Source organism: Ictalurus furcatus, chromosome 7, assembly GCF_023375685.1.
Source record: "Ictalurus furcatus strain D&B chromosome 7, Billie_1.0, whole genome shotgun sequence".
Taxonomy (NCBI): domain Eukaryota; kingdom Metazoa; phylum Chordata; class Actinopteri; order Siluriformes; family Ictaluridae; genus Ictalurus; species Ictalurus furcatus.
In genome coordinates this window covers 19,106,361-19,126,671 of record NC_071261.1, presented here as the reverse complement: position 1 = coordinate 19,126,671, position 20,311 = coordinate 19,106,361, and the positions used below count along the sequence as shown (strand labels likewise).

General features: G+C 38.2%; 1 protein-coding gene across 4 annotated transcripts in view; it reads left to right on the top strand.

Moving 5' to 3' along the window:
• exoc6b (exocyst complex component 6B) overlaps window positions 1-20,311 on the top strand; it is a 101,246-nt gene that overhangs the window by 25,148 nt on the left and 55,787 nt on the right. For all 4 annotated transcript variants that reach the window (XM_053629101.1, XM_053629100.1, XM_053629102.1 and 1 more), the window contains exons 2-7: window positions 3,081-3,246; window positions 3,429-3,476; window positions 3,569-3,659; window positions 3,802-3,847; window positions 5,722-5,926; window positions 16,620-16,787. In XM_053629101.1, the coding sequence (XP_053485076.1) occupies window positions 3,081-3,246; window positions 3,429-3,476; window positions 3,569-3,659; window positions 3,802-3,847; window positions 5,722-5,926; window positions 16,620-16,787 (724 nt within the window). The remainder of the gene's footprint in view (window positions 1-3,080; window positions 3,247-3,428; window positions 3,477-3,568; window positions 3,660-3,801; window positions 3,848-5,721; window positions 5,927-16,619; window positions 16,788-20,311) is intronic.

Here is a 20,311-nt window from a genome sequence, read left to right as displayed (position 1 = left end):
AAGAATGAACATGTTACTCCAGTACAGGCAGCACATACTTCATACATATAGAGTTTTGGTTTTGAAGCCACCCATTGTCTAGGACCTCCTTATTTGTCAGAATATCTAACTGAATATGTCTATGATTATCTTTCCCACAAGACATACAGTGGGGTCCAAAAGTCCAGTTTTCATTACAGATTATAATATTGACAAGATAGAAAGTGAGAAGTAAAATCTGTGAAGTATTTACATGAATTTTAGGAGTTCCTTAGTATTTGTTGTAGCTGGCATAGACTCCAAAAGTTTGTACAAAACCTTATGATCCATTTTACATTTACATTTATTCATTTAGGAGACGCTTTTATACAAAGCTACTTACAAATGAGGAAATACAAGCAAAGCGATATATCAAGCGGAGAACAATACAAGTAGTGCAACCATACAAGATTTTTGAATTGAGTTCTAGAAAAGCAAAGTGTGCAGAGTATAGGTGTAAGAGCCATGAAATGTATTCTATAACTGCATCTATAATGATCGTTGCTACTCCTGCATGGTTTATCAGACTGTAAATGCCTGTGCTGCTTCACTGTTTAAAGAGAAGTCTTTGAGGACAGTTTGATTGCCGAGTGTGTCTGTTCACTCCGCTTACTCAGCAGGAATAATGAGGATGTGGGACAGTGCACATGCTTGACTGTATTTTTTGATACCTTTTATATCTTCTAAATAGATATATCAAGGCCTACCGTGTGGTAATGCTTATTATATAACATAATGTGTGTGCCTAAATTTCTGCTTGAACCTTTGGGTCAAAAGCCTGTAGTAAGAAGCCACCGGAGGTAATGGTGTTTAAAGTATAATCGACTGGCGGTAAATCTATGGAGCAGGGGTTGCCTGATAAGGGTGTTTTGAGGGCAAGTTCTGACATTTTAAAGAGCAATCAGTCTGTTGATCAATAAGACACAAAAGGTGTTCAGTTACAATTTTAAGAAGCATACTACATGTGCTTTTTAAATATCATTGATGTCTAATTAGAAAAGATGCAATCTAATATTTTATACACCCATCCTAAACAAATTTAACGCTTTAATTTTAAATTTAACAATTTAATTCAATTTTTTCTCATTAGAATGACATTTTCAAATAATAGTACTTTGCCTCAAACTTATATCTGCCAAAATGATTGATACTCCAAAAGAATATTATAAATAAAAGCAAACAGGTTTTTTTGATTGTCATTCTTGAAACATCCTATATATATATATATATATATATATATATATATATATATATATATAAAAATAAAAAATATGCTTTTAGTCCTCAGGAACTCTGTGCTTTTAACCATGTACTGTTTCCCTGGGGTATAAATACAAGGTTGCACACACAAAATCATTTGTTTATCCATTACCATGAGACAAACGTTACCATCGAACAGATGCTTCTGGAAGATCACAAATGAGGCAATTGAAGGAATCGATATACATAAGCAGTTCAAATGCATTAATTAGGGGCGTAAAAGAAAGTTTACTGTGCCTTAAACTGCTGCAAATTTGGGACCTATACTGCTGCTACGTGTTTGAGCTCAAAATATCTTATAGCTGTATGTGTTATTCTTTTTATATATGAATTTTTGCCCATTTTCATGAAGGGTGCCAATAATTTTGGAGTGCAATGTGGATGTATTAAATGTATGAGTAATAAATTTGCCGGTTTAGTAAAGTTTCACTTGGACACAGTTTTGGCAGTTACATGATGGACACAACTGCCTGTTTAAAAAAAAAAAAAAATTGGAATTGTAAAAATCAAAACAGTAATGGACATATTTGACTCTTTTTTTTTTTTTTTTTTTTTTTTTTTCGCTTAACAAAGTCAGCTTTTGGAAACGAACAAGATGGAACCCTGGGCTTGAGGCTGGAATAAACATTTGGTAGACTTCTAAGACTGCCAGCCTACTAAGTAGACAAATGAGAGGAATTTTGTCTCTGCCATCAGTTCTTTGTAGTCGAATGTAAAGGAACCTGAAGGTCTGTGTTCAGACTTGGTTCCTTCCTGTCTAACTGTACTATTTACTGCATTATCTTTAACTCTGAATAAAGAACACTGGCTGTTTTGGACTGCTGTAAACATGGCGTTTGTGCCATTGCTGGATTTATTGAGCTCTTTTTTAGGCTGTGTGTATGCCTGTAGAGGAAATCCTAGCTTATGCCAAGACTGTGCTGCTTTAAGAGGAACATTTTCCTTATCAACAGGAAGGGTGTACTCAGGTGAAGGGTTGCATATTTTTGAGTGGGTTTTTTATTTATTTATTTATTTTTAAATAAGTAGGATTTGCATGCTTATGTCTTATACCAGTTCTCATATTGGCTACCAAATAAGGATGTGACGATTATGTGTGACACTGAATAAGTCCCATTTTGTGGATGAATGTGTGATTTAGAGTTCTCCAAAAGAAAAGTTCTTGAAGGTCCACAGAGAACCTGATCTTTCTTTCTTTTATTTCTGCTGTCCTGGGCTTCTTCCTTCTTCTGAGTGTTTTTGATACGTGTAAGCGTGTAAGGCAGAAATCACAGGAACTGAAACTATGCTTCATGGGTGGAATCTGGAGGAATTTAATGCTGTGGTGTGTGTTTTTTGTCTCTTTAAAGTTTTTTCTTTTCTTTATTTATTCATTAATAATAATTTAAAAAACTTGTTTATTTTTTTTGATGTCACACTTGCAGCTTTCACATCTTGTAGCTTGTCACATGCCCTATGAAAAAATGAATTGACATTCTTTGCAGATTAAAAAAATCTGTATGTATCTAGTAAATTGCATGCTTTGTGTGATTTCAGTCAAATTTAGCCTTCACTAGTGTGGAATCTTCTATCTTGAACTGTGTGTTGGTTTAAAATCTGTTTTAAACTGGATGGATGGCTGTGTTTACCATACACCTCTGCCATCTGGTGGTTGGGGGGTGTAGGTGCATATAGAGAGGCTGATGTTAAATATGACAACTAATTACGTAGATACATAGACTAACTTAAAATGAACTGTAAAATGGTTAAAATATTGAATTTTTAAATCACTACTGCAGGTTCTCATTTTCCTTCCACCACAGATCTGTGTATGATGGGCAAGAACATGGGCTCTTCATGGAGAAGCTGGAGGGGCGGATTCGCAACCATGACCGCGAGATCGAGAAGATGTGCAACCATCACTTCCAGGGCTTTGTGGACTCCATCACAGAACTGCTTAAAGTGCGTGGAGAGGCGCAGAAACTCAAGGTGAGCATCAGACTGAAAAAGAGGTCAGGAATTGTGCCAGGACACAGTGTTAAAGAGCTATGAAGGAAACAGTGCTGTATAATACTAAACAGATGTTTTGGTTTGTAAAATGTAAGACATTATGGTGGTTGAGAAAATCTGTGAGAGGTGTGGTAGACTTTTTGACTCTTCTTTTCGTGCAGGGCCAAGTGACTGAAACCAATCAGAAGCTGCAGCACAATGGCAGAGTGGTATGACATCATCTTGTAGCTCTCCTTAACATAGTTTAAATGATAGCCAAGGTGGAATTATGATGATCTTCCATGATTTGTACATGTTGTAGCTACTGACGACGATGGACGAGTTGAGATGTTGCCGTTTGCAACAGAGGAACATTGCTACCACCATCGACAAACTCACACACTGCCTTCCAGGTACGTCCCTGGCCTTTACACACACACTTTCTGTGTATCTTGGACATAGTTGACTTGGGAGATTCTGAATTTGTAAATATATGTATATTGCATTGTTTAAATGTATTGTACCTTAACAGCATTCCTCCATTTTATTTTTCAGTGCTAGAAATGTACAGCAGACTGCAAGAGCAGATGAGAGCCAAAAGGTAAGATTTTCAACAGGACTGAAGACCATGATTTTTATTTTTTACTTTAATTTACCTTTTATTTAAATTTTTTTCCCACAAAGTGTTCACACACACAGCAATAATAATAATAATAATAATAATGATAACTAAATGTAACAGTAATAATTGCAAATTGCTGTGAAAGCAAAGCATGCACTTTAAATTGATCTCGTTTTACTTTAACTTGACTCACAAACAAAAGGGAAGGTGAAAGTAAATGCGTGTGTGTCTCAGTGCTCAGTGCCGACCGAACCATGCGTTCCGGTGAGGTCGTTTCTCTGCATGCTCACTTCACTGCTCTTAGTGTGTGTGCAATTCACAACAACTTGTACTCATTTTTAATGACCAAGCTTGATAATACTGCTCTGCACACTCGGATTGCCCAACTTCACACCTCTAATAAAGATGTTGTTTAAAGTCCATAGCCTGAGCCCTGAGACAAAACACTGACAGATGTACCCAGTTGTTTTCAGTCCTCCATGCGCTGAACCAATGCAGCTCAATAGTCATGTTTCTAGAACAGTCTCGGGTAGAAAAATGTGGTATTAATGTAGGATATCACATTCAGTTATGTTTATATGTGGGGAAATATATCAATAAATTAGCTTTTTTATTTACAAAAGCTTGTTAAATGACTTTTTGCTGTGTGGGGCTGTTACCATGGCAACTCATTAACCTTTCCCCAGACAGAGGCCCAGTCTGCAGTATGTCAAATTTAATAAGCACTAGGTGGCAGCAGAGACTAAACTAAATTCTTAAGGAGTTCTGCCAGTTATCCGGTATTAATTTAAGTGTCACAGTTGTAGAGTTTGTTCTTTCACAGCAATGTTCAAAAACAGTGTGGCTGTATTCAGACATTTCTTTTATATAACGCTATAAATATTGGCCGTCTAGGTTATTATTAAAAGTACATTATGGTTCTCATTGAATTAATGAACCAGCTCAGTCTGCCAGCTTTGTGCTACAGTTTGGCCTAAAGCTAATGAAACATACTGTTGTTCTAAAAGTCTCCAAAAGGAGAGATTTTTTTGCCAGCTATTTAGTGAAAGAAACAGAAAGGGGGGTTTGATAGTTTGAACATCCCCGTGATCAGCAGCAGAAAGCAGTCCTGTTTGACCAGCACAAACAAACCAAAGGAGAAAGTGGCAGTGGTGTGAGATGAGCTCCAAATCTGTTGTTATTGATGATCCAGTGAATAAAGCGTGAGGCCGCCATGCTTATGTTCCCTCACAAATGCTTTTAATACTTGCACAGGAGTATACTGCATTTAGGACTGTTGTTGTGTTTTGTGAGCGAATAGATTTGGTAACAATTTAAAGTTGGCCATCGGGTGTTCTTCTATTCGCTCTTGTCCTTTGCCTGACCCAGTGATGAGCAACTTGTAGACTATAAATCTTGTGTCTGGATTTATTTTATTTATCATTTCTGCCTGTTTTGGTTTTGCCATTAGCCCTGAGGGAGAGTCGAGGTCGGCCAGGAGTGGCTCTCTGTAGCTCATGAAATATTGTGTAACGTTGATGTGCATCTGTTTGATTTCTAGAGAGTTGGATATCGATTTAAGGCTGGAATTCGATTCTTTTGTTGTTTCTCACATGTATTGAACTTACATTTCTTCGATTCAAGTTCTTTTTGGTTTCCCTGACATGGTCTTCATGTGAACTTTGTTCTCGAATAATATTGAATATGGATTAATAATGCTATTAAAATGCTTTTGATGTTTGTCACTTCATATAGTGACACGGGATAATTTCAGAATGTACACGAAATTGACTCCTCTTTATTATGGCCCTTTTACCATTGTGTGTGTGTATGTATGTGTGTGTGTGTGTGTGTGTGTTTGTGTGTGTGTTCAGATACTACCCTGCGTTGTGCACGTTGGAGCAGTTGGAGCAGAACTGCCTGCCGAAGGCGGGACAGTATCGCTTCTGCGCCATCATGGCTGAGAACATCCCAGTCTTGCGCACACACATCAGAGACGTCTCCATGTCTGACCTCAAAGACTTTCTGGAGAGCATACGTAAACACTCGGACAAAATTGGAGAGACTGCCATTAAACAGGTCTGTGTCTGTTCAGCATGTATGTGATTTGGTGTGAATGTAGGTGTCAGTGTTTTCTATTATTTACTTTTGCCAGTAGAATAAAGGACTGGAGTTTGATTATTTCTGTACATAGAACCAAAAATCAGTGAAATCCTTTTGACTTCAAAAGTCGTGTGAGCTTTCTATATCTTTTAAATACTGCCGAGATAGAGATGGATGTTAAACACTCCGACCAATGTAACCACTCTCCATATTTCTACTCGCCACTTGAGAGACACTATTTATTATTATCATAGTGGTGCTGTTTGGGATGCTGCACTACTGGGTTATAATTATAACAGCTATAATAATTTTGTGCATGTTTTTACGGAGAATTTATTTCATTGACACTCAGACAACACCAACTTGCTTCTTGTGTCTTGATGGGTCACTGGTACTTAATATTTGAATAATCTAGTTACTTATTTTCTCTTAATTCTTCTTTTAAAAAGAAGGACATTGTAATTTAGAACTGACCGTCTGGTGTTCAATGTAATATATATATATATATATATATATATATATATATATATATATATATATATATATATATATATATAAAATATTTTTAGCAAAGTATCGTTTTGGTTTTGAGAATCACGATGCTACACCTGTTAATGCTTTCGAAGTTAAAAACTTTTGGTATCGTAACAACCCTACTGCTATCCAAATCGAATGCCGCTGTTTCATCATCATGACTCGGCTTAACAGTAATAGCTGAACTGGGTTTAGCATTTATGTCTCTTCATGTTTCTAATTCAAATGTAGATAGAATAGTTTCTGGTTTAGGACCAGACAAGCTAACATTAATTTAACATTCCTGCTAAATTAAATAAGCTAATTATAATGTGTAATTGGTTAGCTTAATATTTCAAAACTGTCCAGAATAATATACAAGTATGTAATTTGAGCTTGCATTATATGACATTATACTGCCCCCGCTATCTATATTAGTATAACACCACAGACACGTGTCACACAATTTTATTTTATTTATTTCCCCCAGACGTGCTGAATTAACGCACGATCTGTGCAGCGGCCATCTTGCGTGCGCGTAGTTAAAAGCAAGTACAAACCCAGCCTAAGGGTTCACCACTGATCTAGTTCAGAGAATGAGGAACGAAAGCTGGGCTACTGTGTATGTCATTCATTTTGCTTTGTTTTAAATCACTTCTCCGCTCTTCATCTCTGTCCATCTATTCCATCCCTTTGGCAGAGAACTGCCAGGCTGTTGTGAATTAAAGCTTGTTGGGTCACGTTAACTCTCGCCAGAAGACACTTGAATTGAACTCTGTGTGTGCGTGTGCACACCAGTGTAAAGTGTGATTGTCAACCCTTCTTCAAGGACAAACTGGTAAGTTAAGAAGACCAAGGGAACACATATGAGAGAAATTGAATGGACTTTTCAGAGGAATGCAGAAAAGGTCCTGTTTGTTTTACTGATTATTAGTCCAAGATGAGGAGCATGGAGGAGTTTCAAATGCCGAGTAGGCACCAAGAGTCATCCCCAGGCCAAGTTTAAATGGATTTTTTTTTTCTCTTACTCTTTTATTCTGTCTTTTTCTCCCCTCTGTTTCTCATTCGTTCTCTCTTCCTTTTCCACCATTGTCTCTGTGTTGTCCTCTTTCCACTCCTGTTTCTTTTTTCCCCTCTCTTCCTTCTGTCCTAATCACTACCAGTTCCCCTCATTATGGATTTGTTACCGCTCCCAATAAACAAACAATACAGCACGGCAGGCGCCAAGAAGATATCACTGGAAGGCACACGTGCACACTCGCGCTTTTGTGGGTTGTAATCGGTACTGGTGTTGTATTCATGGGTCGTCGAGTCATATATGCAGCATTTTCAGTGTCAGCTCTCTCCAAGTGCAGCATGCTCGATACACTTTTAGTTCCCGTGACTCCACCGTCACCTCCACTCCTCATCTTTACCGTCTCAGTTGAACTCCTGGTGACCTGCAGGCTCCAGAGATGTTCCTGAAGGGAATAGATCCACATCAGCTGTCTCACAGTTCTGCTTGAGGTCTCGGTTGCTTCGATTAGGAAGACTCCTGTATCTTATTATGAGTGCATGTGCACAGACACGTGCCTTTATATACTCCGTCTGTATCAGGCAAGCTGCGATGGAAGCTGCGTCACTGTAGCCTCAGATTCATGCCCGCAAAGCACTGTAGGATCATCCGCATGGAAAGTGGATGAAGGAGATTACGAAGGATGGGAATCGGATTTATTTATTTTTGCTGCAAGCTGCATCTTGTTGAGCTGTATAGGCTGTAAGCCAGTGAAATAATGAAACACTTTTTTTAATTAATGATGCATTTTTTTTTTCTTTGCCCTAATCTTTTACTAACAAAGACAGCTTCCACAGTGCCAGGATTTGTAACTTCAGCTCACTTTCTCACAAATGTATACACACTGAGACATTAATATGAGAAGGAATTATAATTTGATCAAACGCACATTTTAATAGAGGTCATGAAGTGATAAACGGAACCCTTCTCTCATCTTCCATCTGCCATGATTGCCTCTTTAATCTGCATGGCTTTAGCTACTTCTCCACTTTCAGAGATGAAGACCCGATCAAGGTCAAGACTTGAGACTAGAGTAACTCTGAAGTCAAAGAGTTATTTGGGGTAGACACATCTTTCTGGACTGCACTACTGCATGCATAAGTGGAACATTGGAGCCTGACTTCACAGACTATCCATTAACAGTAAAATGTAAATGAAGGAGTTCTGAGCCTGTGTAGCATACAAACTCCACTATGATGGTTCCTGCATATTTTTGTTTTTAATTGGATTTTTTCTGAGCTATTTCATAGCCTTTACGCGTAGAGGCTTTTTGTGCTTCCATCTTCCACTATCCAGGTTTAATGACCCTGTACCCAGTGTAGCCTCAGATTCCTGTTCTTAGCTGATAGACGTGGAACTCGACGTGATCTGCTCACAATACATTGTGAGTTATGAGATGCTTTTCTGCTCAGCATGGTTGTAAAGACTGTTTTTTTTTTTTTTTTTAATTTTTTTTTTTATAAAGTTACTGTAGCCTTTCCGTCCATTCAGACCAGCTCAGTCTTCTCCTCTGACCCCTCTCATCAACAAATGTTTCCACCCACAGAACTGCCACTCACTGTTTTGTTTTTCTTTCTTTTTTTTTTTTTGGGCACCATTCTGTGTAAACACTGTAGTGTAGTGTTTCAACTGTGGTGCATGACTCCAAGGAAATCCCAGGAAATCAGCAGTTTCTGAAATACTCACACCACCCTGTCCGGCACTAACAACCATGCCATGGTCACTGAGAGAGATTTTTTTCCCCCCATTCTGAGGTTGTGAACATTAATTGAAATGCTTTATCTGCTGCTGCTGCTGCTGATAGTGTTTAGTGTTCCTTATAAAGTGGTCACTGAGTGTAAAATGACTGGACAGGGGGTCCATGTGAAAACACACAAGCAATCTGTCAGGGACAACAGTTTTCCCAACAGGTTTTCTCAACTACATAATATATAAAATGGGTTTTCTGAGCCACAAATGTGCAGAGACCATTAAACAGTTTACTTTTTTTATATAACATTTATTGTTTTTATAATGTTCTAGATATTTTCTATTATTTGAACTAGTAAGAAATAAACAAAACCTTGATCTTTGAGAATTTTTGCTTGGGAGTTTCCATTCATGTCCTATAGGGGGCAGCAGAGTGCAGTGGACAGTGTGTCCTTCGCTCCTGCAGCGCGCATTGATGTCTCCTACAGAGGTGGAATGTTGGCAGTGGGTTTAACCACAGTTTGAACCCTGGTGATCTCGTAACAAAGTGGCTGTCCAACTCCGTCTTGCCAAGGGGCCACATTCCTCCAGCTGAAGTTTTTTTTTTTTTTTTTTTTTTTTTTTTTTTTGCATGTCTTTGAATCTTGTATGGTTTGTCAACTTGGTGTGTGCACGGTTTGGTTGTAATTTAAACCTTACTGATGACAAAGCAATATGGCATTGTTCTTTCTAAGCAAACTAAGGGCAAGGTAAATAGAGTTCAGATATTGCTTCTGCTTACATAAGTTTTTCAAATTCTCCATGAATTCTCCCAGAAATCACTCTGTAAATCTCTGCTCCAGACATTGGCCTGTTCATGCAATAGTCTTAATTTTTGGACTCCCTTAACCAGACATACTTTTTCAATGGTGCAACTAAATGTTGCTCCTTAGTATGTTGGATAGAGCGGGATCTTCCCTTCCTTTTTTTTTTTTTTGCTTGCAGTTTTATTTTCTCTGGTCTTTTCTTTACGGACATTCTTTTACAGTTAACTCTTTTCTGTGATGAAGAGTCTCGTGCTCATGCTAGTCATCTCAGTCCAAGACCATGGGACAGATGCTGCTGCTACACTTTAACCGATTTTATATTGGGGTGTGGTAATGCAGCACCATTGTAGATGTTCAGTCAAGGAAGGTAGGCTCTCTGAAACCTCTCCCTTACTTTCCATCTTGTATCCTCTTCTCCAGAGGGGTGAGCAGACCACTAATAACAGGAGGCTGTTTGTCTAGGGACTCTGTCATCCAGGATCATGGACTGGTTCCTATTGGAAATTAGGCTCAGTCCCTGCACCCATGATTGTTTTAATTATACTAACAAATGATCTGAGAAGAAATTGAAGGATTCAGTGTTTTAATAATGGCTCCATTGTATGCTGTTGTGCATAGTGTGTATGTGTGTGATGGAAGAGGTTCTAGTGTTCTGGAGAGTTTTGTTGACCTGGATGAAGTTCAAGTGTGTGACCTGGATGCATCTCTTTTTAGCTTTTCATTGCCAATACCCTCATCCTGTCTGTGTCAGAGTTGGGGAGTTTAACTGATTTGGATCAGAAATACTTGTGACTTCACCTCAAATTGTTCATTGATGACTCGTTAGGACTTTGGTCAATTATCTTCAGCAACCACTTTGTGCTGGACAGATTTTCAGCAAATTCAGAGCCTATCCCAGAACACCTCCCGAATGGGATAGCAGTCCATCTCAGGGCACCAAGCACATACTCCTTCACACCTCTAGTGGCAATTTGGAGGAGATAAGCCGCCTACCGTCATATTTCTGTGAGGTTGGAGGAAATCCACATAGACCCAGGAAGCTCAGGATCAAACAAGAGACCTAGGAGCTGTGAGATGGCAACACTACCCTCTGCTCCACCATGCTGTTAGGACACTCAATGCAAATTATTTTGTTTTACAATGGGTTTTAATGAATTCATTACATTTATTTCATTTGCTGTAGCTAATTCTAAGTGAGAAAAATTATTAGTCACGTGTTGATTAGGTTAACATGGATTATAATGGAAAGTGGAGGCACTGAGCAAATGGATCAAAATGAAAATATGACACAATGCAGACTTGCATTTACATTTATGGCAATAGAGGCCCAGCAGTGGCAGCTTGGCAGTGCTGGGATTTGATTTCCTGTCCTTCTGACCAGACCTTTTTTATCATCTTAACCACTGCGCTATCATTGCCTCTACCACTGCCATTGGCTTCTGTAATAACTAAAAACTTTGTCTGCAGACAACAAGCAGAAAAGTTGCCAGCTAGCTGTGAAGTTAACATTAATCAACTGGAGTAAGTAAGTTGTAGCTAGCTAATAGTTTTGTTCTTTCCTCTGCAGAGCAAACATTTTGAACAGTTTGGACATCTGTAGTCTGTTACCCCAGCTACCTAGCTAGCAAACTTTATTCCTTCACTTTGCCTAGTCATTCTTTGTCATTAAGAGTATTTAAGGGGACGAAAGCAGAAGTGCAGAGCCAAAGTGTTTCAGAAAAGGTCATTTTCTGTATTCTTTCATCTGTGGTGTATTTTACTTAGTACAACATTGCCAGATGAGAAATATCAATTATCCTATATTCTTTAATGTGGTGGAAAAGAATGAGAATTGAAGCCCAAATAATTGAGACCTGAGGCTTTGGGTTGTCACTGTTAGATTTTTCTAATTTAATTTAGTGTGCACATATCCACTTCAAAATGACACACACAATGTCTTTTGACTCTATACTTATAATTATGAGCAAAAAAAGTATGTATTCATAAGCCTAAAAAAGATACTTTTTTTTTTTTTTTTTTTAAATTGAAACTGATAGTGAACAAAGTATTCAGACACCGCAAAATTAGTACTCACTTTCAAAGCTGTTGTTGGCAATTACAACGTCGCGACATCTATGGTAACAATTAATTAGGCTTTTGCTGGATTGTGGCTCAATTTTGGCCCATTCGTCTCAGATTGTCTTCAGTTCCCTAAGGTTATGAGGGTCCCACTGATGGGCTTGCAATTTCAAAATCCGCCATAAATTTTAACTGGGGTTCAAGTCCGGAGATTGGCTAGACCATGCAAGGCCTTCTTGGGTTATTTTGGCTGTATGTTTGGGGTCGTTGTCTTGTTGAAACATCCATCTTCTCCCCAGATTTAGTTTCTTGGCTGATGTGATTGAATTCTCCTCTAATTTGTCCCAGTACATTGCTCCATTCACGTTTCCTTCAATGATGTGTAATGCTCCAGTACTGTTTGCAGAGAAGCAGCCCTATATCATGATGCTTCCCCTCTGTACACTCTTGTTTATATGGTGTTCTTGGGATCGTATGCACCTTTGGTCTGACCTCTGGTCTATTGTTCTAAAAAGAATTCTGATTTGTCTAAATGCTTTTAGATGCATCTCTGTGCTTCTTTTTTCTGCTTATTGTTCTGTCTCACTGATGTTCCTGATGCTTTCCTGTTGTCTTGCAACTCTTTTCGAGTGAATGCTGGCTTCTCTCTTACCTTCCCTATCATTAGTCTGAGAGTTGTGACCTTTTGCATGGTACACCCAGACAATTATTAGTGGTTCTGTTACCTTTTCACCTGCATAGTATTTGAAACCGTTATACTGACATTGATGTTTATGGTCTTTGCTATCACTCTGTATCTTCAAGTTCAAGTGTTGGGTAATAATATTGTTCCTGAGAACATGAGGAAGCTGCTTCACCTTCACCATGATTTCTACTCGTTTTGTGAAATTTTCCCCATCAGTCTTTTATAATGCAATTTGCATGCAAACATTTAATTTGTAGCATTTATATATACAATTGAGGCCAAAAATGTACACCTAGGCTAAAGCTCTTCAGTCTCATGTTTCACAACTCCACACATTTCAGCTTACTATATATATATTTTTTTTGTCCAGTCAATTATGGCAACATCTTTTGTTCAAATCAGAGGTAATTTTAAAATAGTCGATTAGAGACCGATTTATTTCAGCTTTTATTCACTATATCAAAATTTTACATACACAGAGTTGACTGTCTTTTTAAACAGTCTGGAAGACTCTGGAAATTGAGATAATGACTTGTGATTGGCCACTTGTCAAAATTAGGAGTTAATGAAGGTCCATCTGTGGCTGTAAATGGGCCTCACTTTAGAGTCAGTGCCTTTTTGCCCTGGTTACTATGGGAAAATCCAAGCATCTCTGCCAAGACCTCAGAAAAACACTGTGGACCTCCAGAAGTCCAGTTCCTCCTTAAGAACATTTAGGAAATTTCCAAACAACTGAAGGTACCACAAGTATCCATACAACCAAATGTATGCAACTATAAAAACTTGGGACCACATGGACACCGCATCATTCAGGAAGGAGGCACAAACTAAGGAACTGGTAAAAGACTTTGAGGCATCAGCTACCTAAATGTGTATAACCACCCTATTTTAAATTTTAGAAGCCCCTAATTTAAGACTGGTTTAAAAAAAAAAAAAAAACAGAGTGAGGTTTACAGGTGATCATGAGCCTTTTTGGGGAGTGTTCTCTGATCAGATGATGCAAAAATTGAACTGTTTGGCCATAAAACTCTATGTATGGAGGAAAAAGAGGGAGGTTTTTAATCAACAGAACACCCTCCCAAATGTGAAGCTAAAACAAGCAAGTGAAAGAAGCTGTGGTACAAGTCTGGAAAAGCATCACAAAAGAAGAATGCAACAGTTTGGTGTTGTCAGTGGGTTAGTCTTCTTATGTGTCAATCTGCACATTCTAGGAGCAGGAGTGAATGTTTTTCCAAATTCACGAGGTTTTCAGGAATACCAAACTTTTCGTGTAAACACTCATGCTAAAGATTTATGGATAAATCCGTTCGTCTTCAGCTTAAAAAATGAGGCCAGTTATGTGTGTAAATTTTATCCGAATACATATTTCCCCCCTCACTGTTCTATACTTTGGTTTACTGAATTTTGCCAGATTTCCTCTTAGTGTAGTTTACTCTTGCATTTTTTTTAACCTGATATTATTTTGCATTATAATGTAATATCAATTCATTCTATCCTTCACAGTTTCTTTCTGTCTTTTTTAAAATAAATAAAATAATAATTCTGTCTGGGTTCATGCTGTTTGTATAGTTTTGGTGGTTGCATTAGAGAGTATTCACTGGCAGTGTTTGGGATCTCCTCAGTGCTCTTCGAGCTCTGCCTAGTACCCACAGAGTAATGAGAAGCACGCTGTGTTTTGTGCGAAGCGCTGGTGAAGGAGATTGATTACCTTTCTCTAGTTACCAAATGCACATGCATGCAAGACCGCATATATGAGGACATTATGGTGATGTCATGCTCTCTCATCATAGTCATGGGTCTACTGTAACAGTAGTACTGTTCCACTCAAACCACTGTATATATGAGGTAACTACAAGTCAGGGTTTCTATCCGAGTAGCGTATTTGACCCAGTCATGACCGTGCACTGAACGGAGTGCCGTTTAATCCTGACTGTAACTACAGTGACCTTTTCTTCTTTGTGCTTATCAAATTATAGCCATTTCAGTGTTGTGCAAATTTCATTTTTTTTGGAATCGAGTCTTGTTTTTTTTTCCCCCTTAAGTAAGACAGTTATCCAAAACTTTAGAACAAAAAACAAGAGAAGAGAATATTTAGAAATTAGGAGTATAAAATAAAACAAAAACTGCTTTGAAAGAAAAGAGGTTGGATGCCATTATTAAAGCAAAGGTTGTGGCCATTTAATATCTTTTTATTATACATGTAATTCTTTTCATTTTATTTTAGAGGAATGCAAAATTTTGCATTTAAATGAACTCTATGTGGCCAAAAATATGTGCTTGTTGAACATGCCACACCAGAATATGCCATATTATGAAGTGACGCTGGGAATTTACCAAACTATGCACAAAGAGCATTAGTGAGGTGACGCACTGATATCGGGTACTGTTGGAGTTCCAGTTCATCCCAAAGGTGTTCAGGGGGGTTGAGTGCTTCCACTCCAAGCTTGGCAAACCATGTCTTCATGGAGCTCAATTTGTGCACGGGGCATTGTCAAGCTGGAATAAGTTTGGGCCTCTTTGTTCCAGTGAAGGGAAATTGTAATGCTACAGCAAGAATTGTGTGCTTTTAAGTTTGTGGTAACAGTTTATGGAAGAACTATATATGGGTGTGATGGTCACGTGTAAACATCCTTTTCAGTTATTATATACTTATTATAGTTATACTTCAGTGATTGTAGTTTGCATTAAAGATAGATGATATAACATTGATATTGTGATACATTATGTCATGATGCACTTTTTTGATGGTATGAGATGATATGGGTATTATATATCCCTTTATGAATTTATAAATTGCAATCTCTGGATGCAGATTTGATTTGATACTACTGTGATCAACCTGAAGAAATTATAAAATTTTAATCCCCCCCCCCCCCCTTTTCAGTATTTTATTTAATGTGTATTCCAAAATGGATTTTTATTTGTATTTATTTATTTATTTTGGTTGGGATTTTGGACGTCTTCTCTCCCCCCCCCCCCACCCACAGTGTAGTTGGAATCTGGCTTATTGAGCCTTTTTCTCTGACATCTCGCACACTTCCTGACCCCATTAACAACCTCTTTATTCTGCTGCAACATTTATTTCCTGCCGTCTTCTTTTCTTATTGTCACTTGTGTGCAGAACTTTACGCTCATGGAAATTTAATTGTATTGCTTCCAGAAACCCACATTGCTGGCTTGTTAATGTGCTTGTTAGCTTTGTGCAATAGACCCTCCAAACCCAACATTTTTAGTCATTGAGCCTGTGAATGGTTTGTCAAATTTAATTTAATCGAACCTGTTTACCCCTTGGATATGGTGGCGTGTTTGTTTGACTGCGGACAATGACCGGAGAGCCCCCCCATTCTTGAAACTCCTTTCCCATCCAGTCCATAATCAGTTAGTGTTGTGCGTGTTTATAACCGGTGATGTCGGCATTGACATTGGTCATTGTTCCATTTGTGTTTAACACTCGGCTAGTGTCTGGTACTTTGTCCTTTTGCGTGTTATACACCTAGATGTATTTCTTTTAAATCTGATTAGACATTTTTGTTAAAAACACTTGAATGGTTTAAGCACAATGTCTCTACTGGTTTGGAACCATCCTGGGAAAAGTTGACAATTAAAGAAACCTTGTGGCTGACTTTGTTTGTGTTCCTTTGAGTTCATTCAGAGCTCAGTAATTACTACTCTCCATAGAGTGGATTTTTCCCAAATAGCTGCCAATGAATGAACAAACAGTTTGAGGATTTGCATATTCTGACTATGATGGTAATGGAACTTTGGCTTGTTGTTGAAGGAATTTTATGTAATGTGTCTATTCCAAAAAAATTAAGTTTGAAATAAATATTTACGGCTAGAAGTGCGTCTGTGTTTGTTTTCCAGGCACAGGTGAGAAGCTCTCTCGCGGTCACACGGCAGCAGCGGGCAGGCAGTGCGTGGAGATTGCGTAAGGAGGGGGGGTCAGGCACAGAAATGGACCGTTCAGGTGGCAGCCCTCTCTCAGAAGAGGATTCTGGGATACTAGATGTAGAGGATGAGGATGACGAAGAGGTGAGCGAACATAATTTGGATATTAGAGATATATAAAAAAAAATAAAAGTAACTGCTAATCCTTCTAAAGTTGCCATACGTAAACCAGGGTTCGTGCGGGTGCTGGAAATCCTTAAAAATGCCTGAATTTTAACGTGTTTTCAAGGTTTGAAATCCTAATTGCGTTTGCATACAACGAAAACAACTCCGCTTGAGTCTGTGTGTGTGGCTATAGTGTGATCTGTTAGTCTTTTTTGATGTGTGCCCTCTGATGGAACAGAGTGGGAGATGGCAACATGACCGGAAGTTGCCGCGTTAATGATCGCTGGCTTGAGAACGAAAAATTCAAATTATGGTTAAAATGAGGACCTAAAATACTAAAATAACCAATATGAAGAATGTCAAGAATATGACGTGCTGTCCCCCCCACGTTCTTTTATGTATTCTATCAAAGTTAATAATCATTATTACAATATCAAGAGCAATAATCAACAATAATGATTTTCTCATAATACTGCAGCCCTACCCTGTAATGAATTCTTTCATTTTTTTATTTTATTTTTTATAATTTATAAACATTCTAGGCTATACTCTGTTTACATATTCTGTTTATATTATGTAACGTTATATTCATGTTATAACTCATCCAGTTTATATAGGATGCCAAGTCTACTTACAGACAGGTGATACATTTTGAACCACGAAATGTGTTTTCCATAAATTTGTCACCCTTCTGTAGAATGATATAACAAATGTTTTTTTTTAAATAACACAACTAATGAAAAACAGCTGATTTAATGTGATGATGACGTATGTATATGTACAGCATGTATGCATGTAATTTACCAGTTGTAAGGTGCTGAAAAAGCTTGAAAATTCTTGAAAAGTGCTTGAATTTGACTTTGGAAAAGGTGTAAAAACCCTGGTAAACCCTCTGCTGCTAACACAATACTACTGTACAGATTGAAATACATTGCACAACAAAACATTTCTGACAAAATGTTTCTGACATTTCTGACAAACAAAACATTTCTGACAAAATGTAATAACATATAGTGAGCTCATTAGCTAGTAAAGCGCTTTAACTAAAGATTTAAACATGATTAGGTGTGATGTTCTAGGACAATAATCAATGATGGGGTGGTGTCCATTATATTCCAACAGCACATACTGAAGTGTATCATTCCTCTTGTACAACACTGATTTGCCAATGATGAATTTTTTAACAATTTGTTAATAAACAACACTTTGTGCATTGTAAATGTTTATAGGTACATTTAATATTGTGGAACAGCCTTGAGACAAGTTAGTTCCTTTTATCACTTACATTATCGCAGCTATGAACAGTCATTTCCTCACCAGCCTCTCTGTTTTTTTGTTGTGATTTTCCCTCCCTCTTTCGTGAATTTAATAAGACAAAAAGAGGGTGCTTGTTACGGAGAGAAAATGCTTCTGTCCTGAAGATTTGGCTGAAAACTAACTAACTTATGAGATTAAACCTTAAACAAACATCTCCTTAAAGGACGCTTAAATTTATCAGTGATTTTATACATTTTTCTTTGTTAGATAACATGTTTTCTTAATGTGTTCATCAGCCTTGGATTATAGCTGTGTCCCAAATCATGTAGAATATGCTATGCACTTGCACTATGCATTATGTACTCTACCATCTAGTGTATGAATTTTTGAAGGGTAATATCATCTCAAATGGAACACTACAAGGTTTTACTAACCAGAAATGTAAGCCGTTTCCTAATCGGTGGCAAATGACGTCAAACGCATGTAATGCCACGCTGTTAGCTTTAGCAGAATACCCAGTCTCAGAAAATAATTTTTTCCATTTTACTGTTTGTCAGTGTTACCTTTTATGGCCAACATGAATTTTTTTGATTCTGAGCAAATTGGAGCCATTGTCAGTGCCTGGTAGCCCTCCCCTCTTCTTCTACGTAAGCAAAGCTGCGACCGTTGAGTGCATGAAGGGTCCAATATTCTACACTTCCTTTCTTTCGGTTGAATAAGTACATCATCCAGGCACTTGAAGTGCACTTGTTGGAATTTTCAGTGTGAACACATTGCCCACACTATTTGTACTACAAAATGGCGTACAATAGTGCATAAGGATGTGATTTGGGACACACCTTATGTTAAGCGTCCGCAATACAAGTCACCGTGAACTAGGTGTTACTTGATAAAGCATATTATCGTAAACTTGTGGTTTGAATTAAAGCCTACACAATTGTCAGAGCTGCTGTTATAAATAATGTCAATACCATCTGACCAATCAGGTTTAAGAATTCAACATAGTCCTTATCCTCCTGTAAAGAAGTTTCTGAAGATACTGAATACCCAGTATTGGCTTGATTTCCCAATTGTGTCCTCTGACTTAACCGGCCCACCCCATCTCTCCTCATCTGTTGTCATTCGGATACTGCGTCACTTTGTTGTGAGTGATGTGTGGAGCATGCTTTTCAACTGCAGATGCTAACGAAAGCCAGGGTGAGCTTTAAGTTTCTGGAGTAGCAGACGGAATAAGATGCTGACGCAAACACACGGTGGAGAAGCGTTGTTGTTTATCAGATTGTCCACACACGCAGCCTGTCAGCACAACACTGAAATGATGTCTGTAAACATGTTGTTTGTGCCCAGTATACCACATGGGTTTTGCTGTGTTTTTATGTTTAGTCTTGCATGGTTTTGCAATACAGTGTAGAAACCTCAGTAAGCACGCTACCATGGAGTGTACCTCACTCATTCCATAAAGGCCCATGAGATGTCCAGAACTGTTGCTGACCTGCAACAGTGTGTGTGTGTGTGTGTTGACTTTAGTGCCCTCCTGTTGAACTTTTTAGCCCTTCCCTTCTTTCTCTGCTCCACTGTGTGTGCACATCACTCTTTCCTGAAGCTGGACAAGGGGCAGTGTGTGTGCCAGGCTTTAATCTAGCCGCTTGTCATCTGTGGTGGGATTTCCCGACAGTCGTGCCCAAGGTTACCAACTGCATGTTACCTCCTCACCCCTGTTCTCGACGAGCGTCCTGGGGAAAACCATTCGTACACACTGTCCGAACCCTCTCCTGCCACTGAGTTGGCACTGGTGCCTGTGTTTAATTGTTTTCTTCTTGTTTGCTCAGGGTTATTGTTTAGTGTTGCTCTTCCTCTCTGGAGCTGTGACCCAGCTGACTCTCAGAGTTCCTGCTTGCCTTTCTGTGGGCACCAGATGAAAGCTAGCATTGTTTAGCTGTTTAGTAAACTTTGGAGCTGGAGGCATTTCTACATAGACTGGGTCAGAGAGAGTGGTATAGGAGTACAATTTTGCTTAATTCAGTTGTTGATCGCAATGATAGGCTTATTATAAAACTCTTCAAATATATACAGCAGGGTTTGCAATTAAGTCACTATTCTTAGATTACAACTTGGGGAGTAGTTTAACTTGATGTGCAAGTTTGAAACACAATTTATACAATCATTGATCACTAATGGCAAATTTGTAGAGCAGTTGTATTCCACTAAAAAGTCCAGTTACTTAAAATTCCTTACAGATAAAATTG